Source organism: Schistocerca cancellata, chromosome 3, assembly GCF_023864275.1.
Source record: "Schistocerca cancellata isolate TAMUIC-IGC-003103 chromosome 3, iqSchCanc2.1, whole genome shotgun sequence".
Lineage (NCBI taxonomy): Eukaryota > Metazoa > Arthropoda > Insecta > Orthoptera > Acrididae > Schistocerca > Schistocerca cancellata.
This window is the reverse complement of record NC_064628.1, coordinates 150,593,902-150,617,815: the sequence shown is the minus strand read 5'-3', so window position 1 is coordinate 150,617,815 and position 23,914 is coordinate 150,593,902. Positions and strand designations below refer to the sequence as shown.

The 23,914-nt window shown below is 39.1% G+C and overlaps 1 protein-coding gene across 1 annotated transcript in view; it reads right to left on the bottom strand.

Moving 5' to 3' along the window:
• LOC126174771 (intermembrane lipid transfer protein VPS13D) overlaps positions 1–23,914 on the bottom strand; it is a 531,199-nt gene that overhangs the window by 172,404 nt on the left and 334,881 nt on the right. The window contains 3 exon segments of the mRNA XM_049921112.1: positions 3,910–4,063; positions 13,962–14,113; positions 16,988–17,082. Of these exon segments, the coding sequence (XP_049777069.1) occupies positions 3,910–4,063; positions 13,962–14,113; positions 16,988–17,082 (401 nt within the window).

Here is a 23,914-nt window from a genome sequence, read left to right as displayed (position 1 = left end):
TAAAAATAAAGAACAGTCTTTATACAGTAAAATACATAACATGTACCTTAAGACACCACACTGCTTCTACCACAATGTCTTTAGGAGCACTAAACTGCTTAAGCTCCAAAGAGAGGTTAGTGGAATTGGAAGAAAAGTCACGTAAAATCAAGAAAAGTATTAAGGTTATCAAAAGTATGGCAATACAACAATCAGACAACTGAATTCAAAATAAGTCTCATTTCACCTGTGACCATGGCTACCCGCATTACAAACATGGTCAACATTTCGTCAGATGCACAGGAAAGGATGGAAGGAAGAAAGAAAGGAAGATTGGGTTTAATGTCCCATCCACATCAAGGTCATTAGGGACGGTCCAGCTCCACAGGGGACACACTTGTAGCAGACCCCAATGTTAACAGTACTTCAGGCATAGCGTGTAACTAAAAATGAGCTGGACTGTGTTCAAAACACACCTGTCTGGTTTTAAGTAGAACTCCTGCCGGCTTCATAGAAATACTTGGCACCAGCTTCCCCACATGAGGTGCCAGGATAGAGCCCAGGGACATGTACTTTGCAGACAACAGTGCCATGATCATGAGTAGTACATTGCCTACACCAACCACATACTCTCCAGGCATCAAGCAGATATCACTCTGCAATGTGTTTAGTCATCCAATGAGCTATTCTCTGCCACTTCAGTTCACTGAGCCACTGCAAGCAATTCAAATGCAGAAAGACCTCCACAATATACACCTCCCGATGCCAGCAGCCGTCCTATCTGGTAGACACCTCACTGCAGCCACTACTGCCTCCGCTAGAAGCTGCGAGATGTCAACCAAGAACTTCACATCCTCCCACCAACCTTGGACTTGGTGCTCCAAGACTGGTACTCTTGTGTGGCACTTGGACTATTAACAGTGCTCAGTATTCATCGTCACTATACAACCTAACAGACTTTGAATTTAAATCATTAAGTGCCACTCCTTTGGATTTACGATTTATTATCCTGACCGTAGCTTGTTCAGTGACTCTGATAATCGAGATTCCTTCAATGAAACTTATTATCCTTCAACATAGACAGAGATTTAGTGATGTTATGGTTTATCAATTGTTAACTTGTGGTAGTGACAATGTATACTGAATTTACACAGTTCATCGGTAAGAGCAATTTAGTTGTATTCTGACAATAACATAAAAAGGATAAACAGCCACTCATCGCACAGAGGAGACGATGTGTTGCAGACAGGTACAACAAGAACATTGCTACACATTTTGCTTTCAGCCAAAAGGTCTTCTTCTAAAGTAGAAAACACACAGACATTCATACAAGCACAACTCACAAACATGACCACTTTCTCTGGCCGCTGAGGACAGACTGCCCACAGCAACTGTGCCTGATGGGAAAGCAGTCTACATGTTTGAATGATATTTCCACCATTTGTTTGTACAAACTTCTTTATTTTATACTATTATCATGATTTTGTCATTAAGCTGAAGTACAACAATGTTGGGTATAATTAATACATGAAAGCATAGGGAACAGAACAAGCAAAAATGAATAAATTACTCTTACTGTTGTTCTCTTTATATTGTTTGAAATGAAAAATTAAAATAATTTAAATTTTGCCTATCGAAAAAGATCTGAAATAATTAATTGTTCTTGTTTTTTTTAATAGCAATTCGCTCTACTTGTCTCTCTACAGAATAGAAAAATCAATCACAAAGGCAGTCGCTGATGGCAGACATGCACAAATGTGTGTGTAGGTTTCCCTCTTCATTCTCATTATGTCCAATTGTGTAAACAAAATGTGGAAGCAAAAGAATTCCATGAAACCACATTACGAAGATATTCATGTTCAAATGTGAGACTTGTTACTGATAACCACTATAAAACTTGTAACACAATATATGTTAAAAAACTAAAGCTTGCAGTCTTCGTAAACAGAGAACAATAGGCACAAAATCTAAAGTTTGCTGCCAAAAATGAGGTCACTACACCAGTGACACCTTTGATGAGAAGATTTTGTTGTCATCTTAAGGAGCATCTTGAAGAGGAATTTTTACATCTGACATCACGTCATACCACCCTAAGACTGCGCACCTAGTACTGATTACTGTATTTCACGAAGAAGTAACAATGATTCATGAGAGCCCATTATAGAGATGGCCATTTCCAAATGCAGTGTTTATTTGTATAAATGACTGTGAAATTAAATTAAAGCTGCTGTAATACAACACAATAAGCAGAAGGAAGGTTGCTGCCAGTGTCACAATCGTCAGATCACGATCATCATTAAGGCAATGACTCAGTATACTTTCCCACCCTTCCAAATCCTGCAAACCTATAATATAAGTGGCCATGTGTATAGTCTGTGTTTTCTGCTGTGTTGCAAGGCTGAGTTCGAGTAGGAATGCAATGCACTTCTTGCAGAAATCTATATGAAAATCAATGTTAAAGGTCGAGATAACATCAAAGGAAACCTAAAATGTGGACACTGCATTGAGAGAATAGGACTTCTCTCATGACTGATAAAAATGAACATAAAAAGTAGGAAACATAAAATGCGGGAATGTAAAAATGTTGTTTCACTGTATAAGTATTCTATACAACTCTTTTCTAACCCTAGTACTCTCCAGCTCTGAGATGCCCAGCACACAATCAATGAAGTTATGATACACTGACGACAAAGCTACAGCAATATGTCCAGTGTATTCTCCCAGACAATCAAGCCCTGATGGGAGAGTACATCTAAAAGTGGAAAATTTTCCCCTGTGTGCACAAAACAGAGGTGTCAGCTTTTTATTATAATAACAGACTTGCAAACAAAGAGTTCAACATTTGCTTGCAAAACAGATGTCCTAGCTGCAACAGTCATGATGCAGTCATGACTGCCCCTACATATTACGATGTCTAGTAATGCTTATGTTATGTTTCAAAAGAACTCAAACTAGGGTATATGCGAATCAACGCAAAGTATTACTGGCACTATAAATTCAACATGGATACAATTTCTACTTGGTGCAAGTCACATACCCTCACTTGTGATAAGCCAAAATCTTCGACAAATGACCAAGACATTCAAGATCTTTAGGATTATCAACTTCAGTCAATGTGCCTAATTCTCATCATTCTCATAATAATTTCACATCTACAACAACAGAATTTTTTCCTTAAATATCCCTGAAAGTACTTGTATATACATTATTCTCCCCCTTCAGGTGAGAATATGCCTCATATGTCACTGTGGCTGCCAAGTGCTGTGATTTACGAACAGTGTAAGTGATGGACATACAAACGTGTGTTCATGCTGCAGAAATGAGGGACACTGATGTCACCTAAGAGTGACAGTGGTTTCGAGAAGTCAACCGTTAAAGAAATTGTTGAACAGTATCCTATAGTAATAGCTGTCTTCCTGTGGACTTCTTAATAGAAACAAAGACATGTGTGAACTATATATTAAATTTAGATCCAAAATTTTAAACACACACACACACACACACACACACACACACACACACACACACACACAAAACCACCACCTTTCTGTAATTTTGTCTTGTATTATATACAAAAAATTTCTTGCTGTAATTGTCATGCAACTAACAAATTACCAAGAAAGTTCCCCATCATGAGAATCTTATATATCAAGTAATAATTAATTCTGGGAACATAAAACTCCTAACTGATGATAGCAAAGCTGTCAGTTTTGAGAACACAAGCTGATTCCTAACTAGGTCCATTTATTCCGCCTTACAAGTGTTTAAACTTCTATCACAACAATTTTTTATTAAGTTTTATATTTCCACTGTGACTATTAGTCTTGGAAGAGAAAGTGATGAACCGATCCTTCTTGAAGGGGTGCTCTACACCAACATATGATATTCCACATAAAGAATAAGATGAAACTCTGCAAATATGCGAGTTACCTCCTGGTTCCAGTGAACTGTTTTCTAGCTTCACCTCGACTGCTTCATGAAGCTTGTTTGATAACACTAGAGCTGACCTCACAGTCACTAATTTCTTGGCAGACCCTTCTAATGTTACTTCAAACACAATCCTGGCCTCTGGTACATCCAAGTACTGAAAATTAAAACATTTTTTAGTTTACTAACTGAATGTTAGTAAGGCAATAACACACAACATACAGAAACCTTTTATCTTCTCTAACTTTAGATAGCAACAGGTATGTAACATATTTAGAAGTAATATCAGAATAGTTACCATAAGAATTCACAATTATGACTCAGGTTTTCAGTTGCAAAGTTTTATTTTCTTTAGCAGGAATAAGAAAAATACATAACAACTTTTGTACTTGCAGCCTGATAATTCAAAGTTTGTGCTTACAGAAACAATGAAGCACTTTTGAAATAAACATTCCTGCAATGCCAGTACAGTCAGTTTTAGTTAACAATTAGATTTGTCACATGTGACAGAATTTTTTTATTTTTTTATTTTTTATTACTGCTGTGCAAAAATCTGACTTTCTGCATGTTAAACATTCTCAAGATGTCTTTGTTCCTTACATATTTGCAGTTGTTCTCCAATAAGGAAATAATACCATATGCTGAAGGTCTTTATTACTGTTAGATTTCCATTGGTGCTGTGTACCCAAAGAGCACTCTCTCAGAACCGGAAAGAACAGCACAGCAGAGCAAGGCACACAGTTACTATGAAAATGAGGTACACATTTACTTAACCACAGTATATATATTGATTTATTATTATTACAAATTTAACAACAGTCATCAGAAAAACTCAATCACTCACTGTAGACCAGAAAGCTGTTGAGGAACTCATATTTCCAACAAGAACCCATTGATGTATGTATTATTTATGAGAAACATGAATACATTATAATATCTGAATTCAGCACAGTTTCAGTGCAATAGTGAACTGTCTACATATGTCTTGTCACCTGATTTTGTTTTGACAATGGCTGCAATACTATATGAATTATTACTTGTTCTTTAGAATGTGCTCATAGGCTTTTAAATGTCTGTGATAAGCTTTTTAATTAAATAGTGTGCAGTGAGCAGATTGAAGAACATACAACAGAATGTTGAAAGCATATGAGGGGCAGTAACTTGCTGTCACTTCATCAGTAGTATAGAAGACACACAGGAGATGTGTATGATTACTGGCATAATATATTTTCATCCAATTTCTCACAAATAAGTCAAATGAAATGAGTATTTTGCCAGACTCCACACACAGTTTAGGAATATTTTATAATCATTAGCATAAAAAGGAGAAATTCAATTGTGAATATTGTTATAAACAAAGAGACATCAGATCTTGCATTGTACCAATGGCCTCCAGGATCATATGATCTCATGGTACGTGATTTTTTTATTATCACTTGGTTGCATGTTGGGCATCCACTGGAAAGTACACTGAACATTTGTGAAATATAAATGAAAGCTTTGACATTGAAGATTATTACTGAAAGTACCCTAAAACTGCCCATGCATCATTTACAAGATATATTCTTAAAAGATTGTACAGTTCTGAAAACAAAAACTTTTTAGTTATTTGTGCAAGTTAAAATTGATCCCAAGTCTCTGTCTTCATTCATGTAGAAAATATAGTCTAGTAAAATTGAATGAATCTTTTTGAAACATGTTGTACATAGCACCAGGAGTTCCAACACTCAGTACATCGATATAAACACTTACACTAAAAAATTATACTTCTAGCTTTCAGATCTTCATGCTCTTACTTCAGGTAGGAAATTAGGATTTATTGGTGAACATTACAGGGACCTTAGTTTGACAGGGATCAGTCTGTTGTAAGGAGGAATAGCAGAAAAGATGAAGTAAACTCTGTCAGAGTTACAGCAAAAACAGTAACTCTAGTAAATACAACACACTTATTTCTGCTTCCCATTTTCTCCTCCTATTTTAATCCATCTTTACTTCTCACTCTCTCCCTTTTATTATCTGAAGATGATACAGCACTGATCCATGTACTATCTTTGTCCTCAGACCTCCATCTCACAACAGATGAGCCCTTCTCAATCTAGAGTATGCATGATGTGCCTCTCACCCTCCTTCCCAACGTTCTCTAACCAATGACCTCTTTCCTCCATTATGCAGGAACTTAAACTTCCAAAAGCTAGGATTATTGTTTTCTGCTTTAATAACAATATTATGTCAAGCATAGTTGCTATTCACCATATCAAAGATGCTGAGTCGCAGATAGGCACAATAAAATGATTATTAAACGCGTAAGCTTTCAGCCAAAAATACCTTCATCAGAATTGTATTGTATTCTACAGAACTGGGGACCTAGAAATGACGGAGAGCCTTTATCCCCACCATAGCCCTCAGTGGTTCACAACCCCACAACAGGCTACAGCAGTCCACTCATCCCACCGCTGCCCCACACCGAACCCAGGGTTATTGTGTGGTACAGCCCACAGTGGACTGGAACCCCCTTCCCCCTGGGAATGTCTCACACCAGACAAGTGTGGCCCATGTTGGCAGGGTAGAGTAATGACAGTGTACGCATACATGGAGAAAGTGTTTGCGTAGCAATCGCCGACATAGTGTAACTAAGGTGGAATAAGAGGAACCAGCCCACATTCACCGAGGCAGGTGGAAAACCACCTTAAAAACCATCCACAGACTGGCTGGTACACCAGATATCGACACTAATCCACAAGGCAAATTCGTGCTGGGGACCGGCAAACCTTCCCACCGGGAAGGCAGTGCGTTAGAACACACGGCTAACAGGCGGGCCTTCATCAGAATTAGGCAACACACACAAATGCAAATCACACACACATGAACACAGTCTCTGGCAGCCAGGGCCAGTCTGGCCTTTGCAGCCAGAAACTCTCTCTCTCTCTCTCTCTCTCTCTCTCTCTCTCTCTCTCTCTCTCTCTCTGTGTGTGTGTGTGTGTGTGTGTGTGTGTGTGTGTGTGTGTGTGTGTGTGTGTTGTCAAATTCTGATGAAGACTTTTTTGGCCAAAAGCTTTTTTGTTTGACAGTCTTTTTGTTGTATCTATCTGCGACTCACCATCTCCGCTATACAATGAGTAGCAACTATCCTTTTCATTAATACTGTCATTATTCCATCCTGGATTTTCCATTGTTTTCTTTTCTATTTTAAGTATTTCTATCAGCAGTACTCAGAATTTCATCTCCTAATTGTAGATACTGAAAAGTCATTCTGCCTTCTTGTAATTTCACAAATTTCCTCAATTATATTTTCTATCTGATACAGTTGATTCAATAATCTATTTGTTACAATTCTGATACTGTGGTATTTTAAACAAGTTTTCATAGCCTTTTAAATTTCTTGAGTCTCTCTGCAAGGAGTAAAGAACAACAGCCCACAGCCTGTATTAGTAGCATTCAACACCCTTCAGTTAAAACTTCCAGGTTGAGAGACCATGATTGATGTAGAAAACTAATCCCTGACATTTTGATTCAGACTGCAGGAAATATCTTTGGAGGTAAAACGGCAACTGCATAAACAGCTCTACTAGGGGCCAAAGAATTTACAGAGCTGCATCCATCAGGTGATGCTGATCCAGAAAACTGAGTTGTCCCCAGTACTCTCTCTCTCTCTCTCTCTCTCTCTCTCTCTCTCTCTCTCAATCGTAAACTGAATTTTTAGATTGATGATATTGAGATGTCCCAAGAAGACATATAATTCCTCTTTGACATGTGTCCATACAGTAAAGGTATCACCTATATGGCAATACCACTCAGCATGTCTTTTATTGGCAGTTTGCAGCACGCATTATTCAAAAATCTCCATAAACAAGTTGGTAACAGCTGAACTAAGAGGGCTGTCCATAATCAACCTGTCGATTTGCTCATGAATCTCACCACTGCATCGGAAACAGGCTGCAGCAAGACGGTCTCTAAATAAAAATACTATGTCAGTCAGAAAAATATCTAATATATACGAAAATATTATGAATAGGATAGATTGCTTGTCACCAAAAATCTTCTTCTTAGTAGACAACACACACATTCATTCAACCACAACTCATGCACACATGACCACTGTCTCCTGACACTGAGGCCAATTCGGTGGCCTGAGACAGTGGTTATGTGTTATGAGTTGTTCCTGCATGAATGTGAGTGTGGTGTTTACATTAGAGCCAAAATCTCACATGTTTAGCAGTCTTTCTGTGTGCCTGTCTGTGACTCAGTACCTCCACTACATAGAAGCAATCTATCCTTTATAAAATATTGTCATTATTCAATCCTGGATTTTCCATTCTCTAATATATATGAAATAGCAACAATGTACGAAAAGATAGACTGCAACTTACCATAAAAAAAGGACATGTTAAGTTGCAGACAGGCACAATTAAAAATTACATAAAGAAAGCTTTCAGCCAGAGCCTTCATCAGGAAAAGAGAAACATGCACTATTCATACTCACAAGCAAGCACACTTCATGCACACATGACTGCCAACTCTAGCAGCTCGGGCCAGAAAGCAACTATCAGGTGCCATTGCAGCAGAAATCTGGAAGGGGCTGGGAATAGGAAGGGGAATGGATAGTAGTGTACAGGTGGGGGGGGGGGGGGGGGGGACAGATGAAACTGTCTGGTGAAGTGTGCAGGGTCTAGAATACTAACAGGCCCAGCGTCAGGAGGTTGTGGGGCAGGGAGGCGGGAGAAAAATGGAGAGGGGCAGGGAAAAATGGATAGGTGCATTGGCAGAGGGCAGCAAACAAAAAGGCCGGTAGGTGAGAATGGGGAGAAGATCATAGAACAGAGGGGATGAAAACTGTTGGGTGAAGGGTGTGGGGAGAGTATGTTAGTGTAGGTTGAGGTTGGGATAATTATAGGAGTGGACATTGTGTTCTAAGCATAATCGTCATCTCTTCACCTCAAAAAAGTTGGCAGTGGAGGGGAGGATCCAGACGGCTCAGGTAGTGATGCAGCCACTGAAATCAAGCATATTATGCTCAGCTGCGTGTTGAGCAACTGGGCCGTCTACTCTGCTCCTGGCCACAGTTTGGCAATGGCCGTTCAACGTGGTGGACAGCTGGTTGCTAGTCATGCCAATATAAAAAGTTGCAATAGTTGCAGCAGAGCTGGCAAATGACATGGCTGCTCTCACAGGTGGCCCGGCCCAGGATGGGGTAGGATAAACCTGTAACAGGACTGGAATAGGAAGTGCTGGTTGGGTGGATTGGGCAGGTCTTGAACCTGGTTCTTCCACAGGGATAAGATCTCCTGACACAGGAGGAATTTTTTGGTGTGAAATGGATGGCAGCTGTTGAAATGTAGGTACTGTTGGTGGTTGGTGGGTTTAATGTGGACAGAGTTGCAGATGACGCCACCAGAGAGGAGTAGTTAAACATCTACGAAGGTGGGATGCTGGGTGGAGGACCAGGTGAAGTAGATGGGACAGAAGGTGTTGAGATTGTGAGGGAATGAAGATATGGTGTCTTGACCCTGAGTCCAGATCATGCAGATATCATCAATGAACCTGAACCAGACTAAGGATTTGTCATTTTGGGAGGCTAGGGATGTGTCTTCTAGATGACCCATAAACATGTTGGCATAAAAGGGTGCCATGTGGGTGCCCATGGCTGTGCTGTAGATGTGGGTGCCCATGGCTGTGCTGTAGATTTGTTTGTACACCTTCCCTTCAAAGGAGAAATAGTTGTGGCTTAGGGTAAAGTTAGTAAGGCGTACGAGGAATGAGATGGTGGTTTCAGAGTCTGAAGGACATTGGGAATGGTAGCAATCAATAGCAGTAAGACCATGGGCTTGAGGGATCTTTGTGTACGGGGAGATGGCATCAACAGTGACAAGTAAGGATCCAAGAGGTAAAGGGGTGGATGTGGTGGAGAATCAGTGAAGGAATGAGTTGGTGTCTGTGATGTGGGACGCTAGATTACGGATTCATATGTGAAGTTTCCATTGTTAGAAATATGATATAGCTTCATTTGCAGGTATCATCATAAATAAGGACACAACATTTAAGCTGACTCGGGTCTCTGGTCATGTCTTAGTTTCTCAATAAAGTGCACCAAGTTTTTGATATTACTATCAGTTAGTTCTATGGCTGCAGCAATGTTACTAGACATCTGGCCACCTTACAGGTGGGAGACCCTACAGCACTCAAAATATGAATCTCTGGCTTGCAAACCTCTGGTAGGCAATACAGTTTGTCCTGCAGAGTTGTTTCTTATTGTTCGAGGAGAAAGAAGATTCTTTTACCAGTTGATTGGTAATTCTTAAAACTTTCCTCATAGGATCCTACTAAAGCTATTACAAGTAAGACCAGTAATCTTCTTATCAAAAATCTTCAGTCTGGCTTTGTCAGCAGTAAAGACTATACTGTCACTATTTTCATTGATATCCCTCAGTGCCTTTCTTTCTGCTCATGACAAAAATTAATGTTAGGTGGCTTGGATTGAGGACATCTCTCCTTTCACAGGATTTGAAATTACTCTGTCCACATTTGTGTGACATACTGTGTGACTTTGACATCAAATTGTTAAGGAAACTTTTTTCCTCACTTGCTTTTCCCTTTTCACAAAACTGTTTCTAAGGAGTTCACAGTCTGCAAGACACTATACACTAATCTTCTTTCCCTTTCGTTTTCTCAAACCAAAGGTAGACTATCTTTGAAAAAGAAAATTTTCACCCTTTAATAATGACTTAATGCCATCTTTCAATGGTAATTCTAGTATCCTGCCACTGCAGAGATACTGAGGGTGACTCACAGTGGTAGCAAACTCATTTGTACAGCATACAGTTCCACCTTTGACTGACATAACTCTAGGGACTGAAGCACACAAGTCACCATGGGGATGGCTGTTAGCCCTCAACACCAAACATATACCCAGGCAAGAGGATGGATCAGCAGTTTGCATTTCTTTACTGCAGCCTCCTTGCATTAATTCTAAAATACAACTGTTACTTTGCTTTCTGGGCCTTACTTAAGATTTGGGAGTCGGTGCAATTGCATGTTGGTGTTTACAATGATTTTGGCTTTGTTCAATGATTCTGATTTAAGAAGACATTACTTTCAGTCAAAATATTCACCTTCTACTGAATTTTTAACCTATTGTCAATCTTCATTAACAGTTTCCATTGTTATGCAATGCTAGTAATACTTCTCACACTCACATTCACTCTGCTTTGCTACTGTCTTCTGGTACTTGCAATTACTAGCTGGCTCAAAAATTACAACCACTTGTAAAACCTAGTAACATGTCATCCAGTGTCTTGTATAATGTCTGGTCTTTTGAGATGCAAACACATGTAGAGGGTGCTAGGCTTAAGTCTCAGTCAGTGTCAGAAGAAAGGAACCTGTCCTATATATCCTAGTTGGTTGACCTACAAGGTCTCAGCTGATGCTGTAATTTACTGCACTCACAGTATAACACATCCAAAGTGAATCTTTGTGATGCTTGTAGTTCCCAACCATGAAGTTCGGGCTAGCTTTCTTAAGCCAAGATTCTTCACATAGCTGTCATTTGAAATTGACATCAGCAGTACACTGTGCTTTTAAAGTTGAGAAATCACAATGGTTTTCTTGCAACAATCATGTGTATTTGGTGTCTGTTTCTCTAAGCACCCATAACTATCACCATGGCTCAGTACTGCAATGTACAACATCAGGGCAGTGACATCAGCCAATACCAAACTTCCACACAAACTGATTATCTTAAAGATCATTAACGGTCTGGATATGGATTTTCATGTGGATACTAGAGCTTCTATATGCCTAAATAACACTGAAACATACAGGCATATCAACTCATCACCTTAGGAGGCAACTTAACATCACCTGGTAATGTAATCAGTCTGGTACTTTAACATGAGAAGTAACAGTCCGGGTTACCTATAAACATGTAGGCATGTAGACTAATATCATTTTTGTCATGTTTTCACCAGTAGCAAGACTTGCCATAACCATGGGAGTGTGCATTTCAGTGTCTGCGAGTAAGATATTTATGTACTTGTGGTAGAAAAAAGAACTACTGCTCAAAAGCTAGCATGAATGCTGTTTTCTGTTACATGTTTCTGTGCTATATGCATGAATCCAATAAAGGTGATTCATTGCCTTGTCCTTATTTTACATACTGCTCCATCCAGGCATTTCTGTTGTTGCATACGCTAATTTATGAGAATGTAATCTAGGTTGTGCACAAAGCTTTGAAATATACATACCATTAAAATCTGGTGTTAACCCTCATTTCTGTCTGGGGCACAAGTAATTACTTAAGGTGGTGCAGTACTGGCCACAATCCAGATTGTCACATTTCCAAATACGCACACCGCCAGTCACAGAGTTGCATTTCCTACAGCTGCCACCCAGGCATGAGGGCACTGCCACAAATGATTACACCGCTGCCAAAGAGATGCAAGCATTTCCCCTCCAGAGCTCCAGCAGTGGATGTACTTAAGTTTGAACATTCATGCACCGACCCCCATTTTGTGTGGTTGCCAGCTGAACAACATTTACAGACTTTCATAGTAGCCAGGGCTCAACATCTTCTGAATAGCCATTGTATTGATGGATGATAGATTTATAAATATTTTGTATCTGTACACATTTCTACATTCAAATCTACTGTTAGCAACTGACACTGCGTCTACAGCAAGAATTATGTATTATTTTTATTATTTGATATTAGCTGTAGAATAAATTAATATCTGAATTCTCTGTTAATGAATGGCATCTGATCCTTCCTTCTGTATCCTCTAAAGAACCACAAAGTGTGGACAGAAGACAGCAGGTCTTGTGGGACCAATCACATCCATGCACTGTTGTAATCACAGAGCACTAAAAGCACAAGTCATCTTTGTGGTATATTAAAGCATCTATCAATGCTCAATCTAACAGAGATCTTAATTCAATTCCACATTCTTAAGAGCTACTTTCAAAGTTATCAAGAGACCAGTCCTATTCCAAGATAAGCTGATGCTTATCTGCAATTAGTCTTAGTTGCAGAGTCAAAGTGGTTTATGGTAATCAATGCATCTTCGTGCTATATCAATATCACAGATTACCTTTTGATGTAAGTGCTCTCACAATACTTCAAAAATATTTCAAACAGTTTGTACACAGGAGTGTTAGTGGGTTCAAATACAAATTAAGAGAGTGTCATTTTTCGAGCGGGACACTCAGTGCCTCGACCACATATTGAGTCACAGTGGTCCAGGCCCACACCAACCCATAACAAAGCAATCAACAGTCTCCCTCCATCTACAAATTTGTAGGAGATCCTGTCCTCTTTGTTCAAGATAAATTACTATAGCAAATTTACGCTAAATGATGAGCAGATAACATAAACGATCAATCAGCTTATAAATAAATAAATAAGCATCCAATTTTAATGGCTCAGCAATGTCATGCAGTATTCTAGAAGGTAAAAAAGTGTTTGAAATCTGATTCCCACCTGCCCACGTTGACACCATGAAAAAATTTAACCTTGATGATACACACACAAAAATTCAGAGTAGGCAATGTTCTGCCATTTAGGCCCACCAATGGCACAGAATAACTGATAACATGTGCATCTAAAACATTTACAGCAGCACAGATGAATAACTGCCTAATAGAAAAGGAGGCACTAGCTATTATTTACAGTATCTCAAATTTCTTATTCATAACAAAATTTCACCTGGTCACAGACCACAACCAGCTAATTTCACTTTTTGGCCCTGAGCAAAGCAAACATATATGGTTGCAATGATTACAGTGATGGGCACTCCCTTTGAGCAGTCACCATTATGTGGTCCACTACCAGCTTACCACTCAACATGGTAACACCAACACCCTGGCACATCAACCAATGGATTCTAGTACGAGTTCGATAAGTCAGAGGCACTTCTGTTTACACGGTGATGAAAACAAAATCGTAACTGAATACAGCAATGTGCAGTCACCAACATAGTTATATTCAAAGATTAAAACAGATAATTTTAAGACAACTGTCAGATAATTTTAAGGCAATTATCATGATATATACTTAGGATACTCACCGAGAGATAAGGATTCTGGTTTTCAGGCACTGCTTGTCGAAAGTATACCCCTACTTTATCAACAGAAACAGGAAGTGTACATTTCCAGCCATTAACCTTCACTAGAAGCTGATGAATGGTATGTTTGTGTGTGTCTCTATGGCGAATTTTTCCTGCAGGAAAAAAAAAGAAAACAGATACTCACATTAGCAAATAATAGAAGAGGGAGGGAATGGAAGGAGCCTCAAGTGAAATTTTCTAAAATCTTCATCAGCTATTTGATATCTGCTACTGGATTAAAGTCTCCCCTACGACATTCACATCGATTATAGTTTTCAGTATTACGCCAACATGATGCTCCTACACAAATTTCTATTTCTATCTGAATACTTTCTGTAAGCTTTGTCTCAGTCTTTTCTTATGTCAGTTTAAAGCCACAGAGATTTTTCTTACATCTTTATAGATTTCAAGTTGTAAGAAAAGACCATGATGAAGATGTAATAGATGGTGGGCAGATGGCTTTTGAAAGCACGCAGTAGCAACACACATGATTACTTCTGAAGTCCAAAATACAAGCTAAAATAATATGAGCCCTTGACCAAGCAGTGGATGTTAAGTAGTGGTGGTGGTGGTAGTGGGAACAATTTTGTTAGTAAAATTCATAACTTTATTTGTGGTACAAAAAAAAAAACATGCAGATTATACATAGCAGTGATTTGTTAGTAACCCCTACCCCCCTTTCTCATATCTTCCATGTTTTAGTTTATTCTTTTGAATTTCTGCTGACTGTTTATGAATACCAGGTTGTTACCTGTTTCTATATCCATACATCAACAGTCCAGTATGTGTTTCTTGAATCTTTTCTTACCATGACATCATGATATACAGCACAGTTGACATATTCTTGTCTCTGAGAACTTTTCAAGTCTATCTTCCTCCTCCTGTGGAGCAAATTTTGGTTACAATTTGCTGACATCTACCACAGAAATCCAAATTCCATCGTCCTCTCTCATTTCTTTTTCCCAGTCCATAATTTTCAGTGATTCTTCCATACCCCCCCCCCCCCCTCCCCTTTCTCACACTCCCAACATGTTGCTATATTTCAATCTGCAAAGACTTCCTAACTGTCATCCCCTTTGAAATAATTTTTATTATTTCCTCAATTTGCACATACATTCTTTCTATTTCACTACCATTGGCTTACTATTTCTGTTTCAGAAATGTATGTATGCTTCTATAAACACACAAAAATACAGCCTACAAACTGACTTTTCCATATCATTAAACTGCAACAATGAAACTAATGAAGTATTCAAAAATTGACAGAACGGTCCACAAGTGTACTCGTGGTGCTCTGTGTCCAATGCGCATACCAAGTACCAGTACTACACCCATGAAGAGTCAACAAATAAGCAGGGAAAAACTAAAGAAACTTATTCAAAACAGATTGGAAAAATTTTAGAACAACAGATAAAAACAATTACTCTTACCATGAAAATACTGATCCCCATAGAGGAATCCCTTCTCGAGGTGGAGGAGGGGGGGGGGGGGAGCAAACACATGGGTCCTTAGCTGAATCTGACATTACTTCAACTTGCTTGTGTCAGGCGGCTTCTGTTTTCTTTTCTATTGATCTCAATTAGTCAACTTTTTTTCTCCCCACCAAAATAGTATAAGGTTCTGAGGCTCCAGGTCATCTTTCATTTTCCTGTTTTATTTCTAAAAGCGAAGAACCCAAAAGAGTTAGGGTGGAAGAGGAGTCTTCTGGAATGACTTAACTGCAGAAGAATTATCTTTAAGGCAACCTGAAAACACTGTTGCCTTGCAGATAGGTGTTGACTTGTCAAAGGCTAGAGGAGGGAAACAATGAACAAAAATTACCTGGCCCTTCTGGATCGGTGTTTTGCTAAGAATTGGTAACCCATACATGTAAAAAGATACACACTTAAAAGTCTCACATTGAACCTCAGAACAAAGCTGGACATGGAACAGGTACTAGGTCTAACCTTCGAGTTACAAACAAAGAACAATATCGCTAACAAATTGACACTTGGCAAGTGAACAACATTTCTTGGTACTAGAAAATAAAATGCAGAAAAAGAATGTAAGGCCTGAGGCATAGATATGGAGAAATCCATTCATTCACAAGCCTTTAGATGAAGATAACTAATTATAGGTTTTAAAAGGAATTGACAAGAGCACCTATTTCACAGTCTTTTTATTAGCTGAACTAGAGATCATCCTAATTACCGAAGTCAGAGCCATAATAAAGACATGAATGAAGAAATTATTTATTTGTTTTATCCCAGCTACCAATCAATTTATTTATTTTGTTTTCATTTAATATACTGTGATAGGTTTCAACTTTCATATTTTGCATCAATCTTTCTCCCCCCTACCCCTCATGTTCCCATTAATGCTGAAGTTGCTGAATTAATCTTAAACCAATACCACTGTAGTTTACAAGCAGTTTCCAATGTAATCCCAATGCAATCATTTTGTGTAGGAAAATATGGAGATATGGGGAGAGAGGACAAAGTGGAGCATGATCATTAAACATTATCCCTGCACGTCAGACATTTTGCTTACAAGTTCAAAAGTCCATATTTCTTACGTAATGTATTTCTTAGCGCAATCAGAACAATGTATTAAACAAATTCCATCACATCTCTATAAGCACAAAGTACTGAGCACCGTACAGCTTGCTGCTGAATTTTCTAAATTTTGCTGTAGAGCTTGGTTTGTGTCCTTCATAACTAAAGATAAACACTTACTGCATTACTGCAATACAACATATGCAGTTTGCCATAAGAAATTGATTATTGATCTGTCTGCACTGACATTTGTGGTAATAATAGCTAGGCATTCATTTGTTTACCAGTGAAGCAACTGGCTAGTACCAGTACAAAACAAATACTTTATCTATAACAGGCATTGAGGTCACTCAGGTGCAGGCTACATTTAATTACAATTTTTTATATCTGATGACAAATGGTGCTCCACAACATATTTAAAGCATAAAGAATAATTAAATGTATCACTATTACCTCTGTCTTCATAGGTGAAGGGCACTGTTGCTTCAGGTGGAACTTCAATCCATTTCTCGTGTTGCTCTGTGTGCATGGTCTGGCCTTCGGACATGCTTGAGTAAAGAAAAGTATTATATATACACACATTAATTTTAATCTGTATAAATACAATCATTAATTCAATGTTTAATCAACAAGTCTTTATGAGAGCATAGAGAAACAGACTGGTACACTGATGGCACTAATACCAAAGAAACTTTATTTTTATTATGTTTTTAGTGAATATTTAGTTCGAACAGATTAACGGGAACACTGGTCAGTCATAAAACTCTTTGTTTTTAACAGTTTATTGGCACCAGAGATTAAATCAAATTAGTGAAAATTTGTTAAGATTCTGTTCCTTTATTTTCAGCTGTTATGAAATGAGTGGTTTCATTCAATTGTAGCCATGTTTCTCTTGAAGATGATCCAAGTGAAAGACATCCATGAATAGCAATGTCGGTTGCAAACATTGACTAAATGTGAATAATGGACCGAGTGAAGAAAAGAAACCGATTTTGTGCAAGGCTCTATTACTGTGAACAATATGTGGGACTGCCACTTCACCCCAGTAACAAATCTGCAATCAAATCACTGGATCAAAGCCAATGACTTGCACAAAAACAAACTTTCAGTTCATTTGCTGGGCAGACTTTACCCAATGTTTACTGGGATGCTACAGATACTATTCTTGTTGACTTCTTGCAAAGGCTACAACAATTGGCAGAAGCTACACTAGGTCTTTCAATCAAATATTTGAAAAACCAGATTAGCAGTGTATGGGATGTGAACAGGAAAAAAAACCTTAGAACAAAGAGGCTTTGACAATAGGGAAAAATGAGGGATTTGAGGTGAGAACTGCTGGAGCAGCGCGCCTGTACACATATTCGGCACCCCTCTTTCTTCTGACTATCACCACATCTACAGAAACTGCCTGAAAATAGTGTCAAATCAAATGAAGCTGTTATTTACAGCTACAGGTGCATATTTCACAGAACTTTAGAAACACAACCAGAAATCGAATTGACACACTGAATATATGAAGATGGTATCTGTTCTTTCGGACATGTCCATCTTCATATAGTTAAGGCTAACCAGCCATTGACCAACTTCTTCTGTGCTGGATGCACACGCATTGCCCGAACTCTTATGGGACTCGGTAAGATTGTCTGCCGCGAGTAATGAGTGTAATGGGCAGGGGCACTACGAATGTAATGTGTGGACATTAAGTTGGGCATGTGGGTCTCACGGGGAGTGTGCAAGGGATAAATCCCTGCAGTTGCACTATCCTCTGCACCCTCAGTGGCTCAAATGGATAGAGCATCTGCCAGGTAAGCAGGAGATCCTGGGTTCGAGTCTGGTCGGGGCACACATTTTCAACTGTCCCCGTTGATGTATATCAATGCCTGTCGACAGCTTAGGGTCTTGATTTAACTATCATTTAACTCACTGAAGGCCCTCTGGACATTGGCTACTGCTGTAGAAGAGGATTATGACAAACAGTAGAACAATATTTACTCATAAATATTCTTTCGCGATTAATCAGCAAAAAATTTCTACTTTTCTTTGTAAATTATTATTTACGAACATCATACAGATATATGCTGGTTTGGTGCTACGGAGAAATACAATATAATGAATGTATGTTGTATTCCACAGCACCTATCGCTTTTGTCAATGTCACTGAAAGAAAACATTTCATCATGCACTGATACATGTAAAGTGAACTTATCAGTTTCCAAATAAGCAAAGTTAACAGTAGCTTTCAAAACCCCGTTGAGCTATATAATAAATTAAAGTGGAGACCAATAAACAGATACAATTTTTATGAATTCCTTGAATGAATGAAGCAGAGAAGAATGGCACAAAGAAACCAGGGACTTTGATTTCACACATTCCAGCAGAAAAGCTTGGACTTTGGTCTGGAAGCTGCAACAAGACCCATCCCTTAACACAAAGGAGTCAACAGTTTCATGTGACATGTGACTTAGCAAGAATTTCCTAGGTTCCAGCAGATAAAGCAAATGTTCGACAAGTAAAAAAAAATATTAATGAGGTCATGAAATCTCTACTTCAGCCACACAAAATTAAGAAAAGTTTTGAATGCAAATAGGCTCTATCCTGAATTTCTGACGTGACACACAGTGACCTGACGCAAAATTAACTAATTCCACTTTTAACAAAATTCTACACAAACATACATTATCAGCAAAATTTAAGAGATCTATGCTCTTTTTTTAAAAGAGAGAGAGAGAGAGAGAGAGAGAGAGAGAGAGAGAGAGAGAGAGAGAGAGAGAGAACAGTTGAAGAGAGATGGCCACCTGTGTAAGCACCCATGTCATATACCCCCTCTGATGCAATCACTGCACAGCATTTTATGTGGGCAAGACCACGGACCACCAACCAGCTGTCGAACAGAATAAATGTTTGCCACCAAACTGTGTACAAGAACAAAGTTGACCACCCAGTGGCACAATATGCTTGATTTCAATGGGTGCTTCACAATTTGTGCCATCTGGATCCTTTCCTTCAGCAAGAGCTTTTCTGAGCCATGTAGAATGTAGATAGGAGTTATCCTTGCAACACATCCTTTCCTCCCATAATCCTTCTGGCCTCAATCTCTGCTAACCCATTGTCCCCTTACCCTCTACCCAATAGTTTCCCCTTCTTCTGTCCTGTAATCTCCACCCAAACCATGCCTCCATAACATTTTCTTCACATACAGTATCTAATCAGCTCCAGTACCCATGTGCCGCATGCGTAGCCCATGCCCCTACCATCCCTCCCTCCGGCATTCATAACCTGCATACCTGCTGTCTCTCTTCAAGCTGCTATCTACCTGTTTGCAACCCTTCTTCCTGCTTCCCGCATCTTTCTCCTTCTACCCACACACACCTAGATGCTAGAGAGAGAGAGAGAGAGAGAGAGAGGTATATTATTAATTCATGGCAACTTTGAACTAATGTTTTTAAAACAGAAATATGTCTTTTCCGCCTCTCTAATTGTCTGGCATCAGCAATAACCAGCCCATGGTACCATCCTCTTAGCATAGTCAAATACAACAGTAAGCCAAAATATCCTGGTGTCACATTAGACAGAATGCTGACATAACAAACACCTTTCCAACAGAGGTAAGAAAGTACAAACACATGAGTGAAACTGGTGTGGAATCTGGCAGGTGAGCATATACATCAGTTCCCCACAGAGCATCCCTTGCAACGATATACTCTGCAGTCGGATATTGCACACAAGTTTGGTTCTGTAGCAATATGTGGAGAAAGTTTAAATTATTTTGAATGCTGCAATAAGAATTATTAGTGGCATAGTCAATTCTAAATCTACAAGCTGGCTACTGATACTATCAAACATCTGCCCAGCTTATTTTCATCAAAGGGCAGCTCCTTTACAATCTTTGTCAGCAAGTTTCTAAAACTGAATCACTTTATTTTTGCAAAGATTTACTCTTGCTGCCAACAAGATGCCTAGAAACCGAAAGACCAATATACGGAGGAGTCAAAATGACCTCCACTGGATTCAATCAGCACGCTTAATCAAAATGTGAGTGGTGAGCCACAAAAACATGAGACCACAATTTTCTAACCCTACAATTAATGTTCCAAGCTTTCTTCATCTTAGGGAAGTATAAGTACAGCTCATCATATTCCAGACCGGAGTAAATATATGCAAATACAACATGCACAAATGGGGCTTTTGCTCTGACAGTAATCAGACAATGGAAACTCCTGGTAGGAATATCAACAATGTAGGAAAAGACAGATCGCCACTTACCATAAAGAAGACATGTCAGGTAGCAGACAGGCACAGTTAAAAGACACTTATGTAAAGCTTTGGCCACAGCCTTCATCAGTAAAAGACACACACACACACACACACACACACACACACACACACACACAAGCACACACACTTGCCAACTCCAGCCTGATGATGATAGGTTTGTGGGGCACTCAACTGCACGATCATCAGCGCCCGTACAAGTCCCAATTTTTAAACAGTCCAATTTTTACACTGTCCAATCTAGCCACTGTCATGATGAATGATGAAATGACAGCGACAACACAAACACCCAGTCCTCAGGCAGAGAAAATCCCCAACCCGGCCGGGAATCGAACCCAGGACCCTGTGATCCCGATGCAGCAACACTCTAGCCACTAGACCATGAGCTGTGGACAACTCCAGCCCGAGATGCTGGAGTTGGAAGTTGTGTGTGTGTGTGTGTGTGTGTGTGTGTGTGTGTGTGTGAGGTGTGCCTGCTTGTGTATGTGAATGGTGGTGTGTGTGTGTGTGTGTGTGTGTGTGTGTGTGTGTGTGAGGTGTGCCTGCTTGTGTATGTGAATGGTGGTGTATTGTGTGTGTGTGTGTGTGTGTGTGTGTGTGTGTGTTTCTTTTACCAATGAAGGCTGTGGCTGAAAGCTTTATGTAAGTGTCTTTTAATTGTGCATGAGTGAGTAGCAACCTGTCTTTTCCTGCATTGTTGATTGTGGTGATATTTAGACCGTGAGCCACATTGTAAATAAGTGCCTCGACAGATGTTTCCTTGGTAGTATCAAACTGCGCTGTGTAATGTCAGGGTTGCAACGAGATGGCCTAAGTGAAATTCTCTGATATTCCACTGATTTCTGGACAAGTTTTAGCATTTTTCCTGACAAATTTTAAGATCTCGAGGGTAAGTACAGATGTAAGTTGACAAAAAATATAAAGACTTCTGTGTTTCTCCCCTGTGCGAGCAAAGACCTTTAATACTAACATCAACATCTTTTGTAATGAACTGTTTTTACATGGAGAAAGTAAGCCAAATGGTATGTGTGTTTCATTAAGACCACTGTTGTTTTTTATTTCAATAAAATGAAGCACATGTGGTGACAATAATATGTATTTCCTTGGAGTCGCAAGACAGATTTTAAATTCCTTCACTGGTTTCAGAAGTAACCTCAGAAAAAGTAGGCCTGTTGAAAGAATTGTAAAAGGCAGGGAAGAGCTGCATAAACCAACACTATAGGTGACCACTAATAAAATGTTGTCTCTACTTTGTTCATTATTGTTGGTTATTACCCACTGTGTTATATCTATTATTTTACAGGTACTGTGTGATTTTTCTTTCGAGAAATATATGAGTATACAGCATGCAAATCACCAGCAACTGCCACAATTTTCTTCTTCTTATCATACACACTTTCTTACATATACACCAATTTCGAAGTGCCGAAATGTACTACAATAAATAAAATGTCTATAAAATGCCATACTGTACAATGTACTTGTGGTGAGACAGTCACACTCTCTTAAATCCATCACCTGTGGCCTCTGGCCTGCTGAGGAGCACCTCAATCCTGGGTCCATGTATAAACCACAAAAATCCACCAGATTATGCCACACACAAACAGTGCCAGCCTATGAGCAGATTGGTGAGACTAGATCCAATGGGCACAGTCAACACATCAGTGTGAAACAATGGGCTTCAGATCAGCAGGCGCGATCCGTTAGAGATACCTGCAGAAATGGCCTGTGGTTTCGGCCCATTGCGGATATCCACTCATGTGGCCAGCTACTCAATTGTCACAGACAGTATGTTGATGAAATGTTGATCAATCCATGCAACAGATAACTTGTGCAAACACTCTGAGAATCAATACTAATGAGGACAGGTAGCAACTCACCTTAAAGGTGATCACCAAGCCACAGCAAGGCACATGGAAAAGACAATCACAATCTCATAACTAAATTTTTGGCCATAGCCTTTGTCAGAAAACAAGAGCACATACACATCCATACAATCACTCAGACAAGACTCATGCACACATGACTGCTGTCTCCAGCTGCTCCATCAACAATCTCTGAGAATCAGATACAAATAAACCACTCCTCATGCCTCCCTGCCTCTCGTCCACAGCTACTAGGCTAACAGCAAGAAGTGGTGACAGCACTGACTGCAAAGCTGAGGGGAGTTATAGGAAGGTGAGAAGCAGTAAGAATGAGAGTTTAGGGAAGCGGCGCATGTTCTCAGCTGTGCGCAGCCAGTGATGATGCATGTCAGTAAACAAACCATTTCATATGCTGAGACAAAAACAAGATTTTTCCAGTTTTTTTCTTTCTTTCTTTTCTTTTTCAAAGTTCTCTGATAGTCCCCTGGCATGTTTGAAATTCCCTGATATTCTCTGATTTCCATAACTTGTGGCAAACCTGAATGTTTATATAGTGTAAATAGTTGCACCTGTGTAATTTTTGGTTGAGTATGTAAAACAATTAGGCTGTTGTACTGAAGCATGTAATAATGATGATGATAATGATACTACTACTACTACTACTACTACTACTCCTCCTGCTGCTGCTGCTGCTGCTGATAGTAATAATAATAATAATAATAATAATAATAATAATAATAACTAGCAATGGAATATACCTTAAGCTACACCTTCATTCACATTTTAAATAACACAGAAGGTTCTTGTCATACTGCTACAAGACGGAGCAAGCAAATCACAGGGAACCCGATCTCTTATACTTAAATACTGATGTGCCTGTTTTTCTTTACACGCAAACAATAACCAAAAGTAACTCAACAGCAGATGTTACTAACTGTATTAGTGACACATAAAATATTACTATAGCTAGGGTGGATATTATGGCTTGTAACAATATAGAGACCTATACAAGATTCAAATATTCTTTCCCCAAGCATTGACATGAGTTCCACTATTTACTGTTTCTTGGATATGATGAATGAACAGAACAAGCTGGATTAAAAACAGTAAGTACTGTGGAAACCATGTTGATTTCTACAGAAACGTTGTTTGATACGCATAAAACTCATCTAAGTGGAAAAAGTCTATAATTCTGTAGAGTTGTTTTGATAAACCTTTTCTCCACTCACATGTATGTTTTATT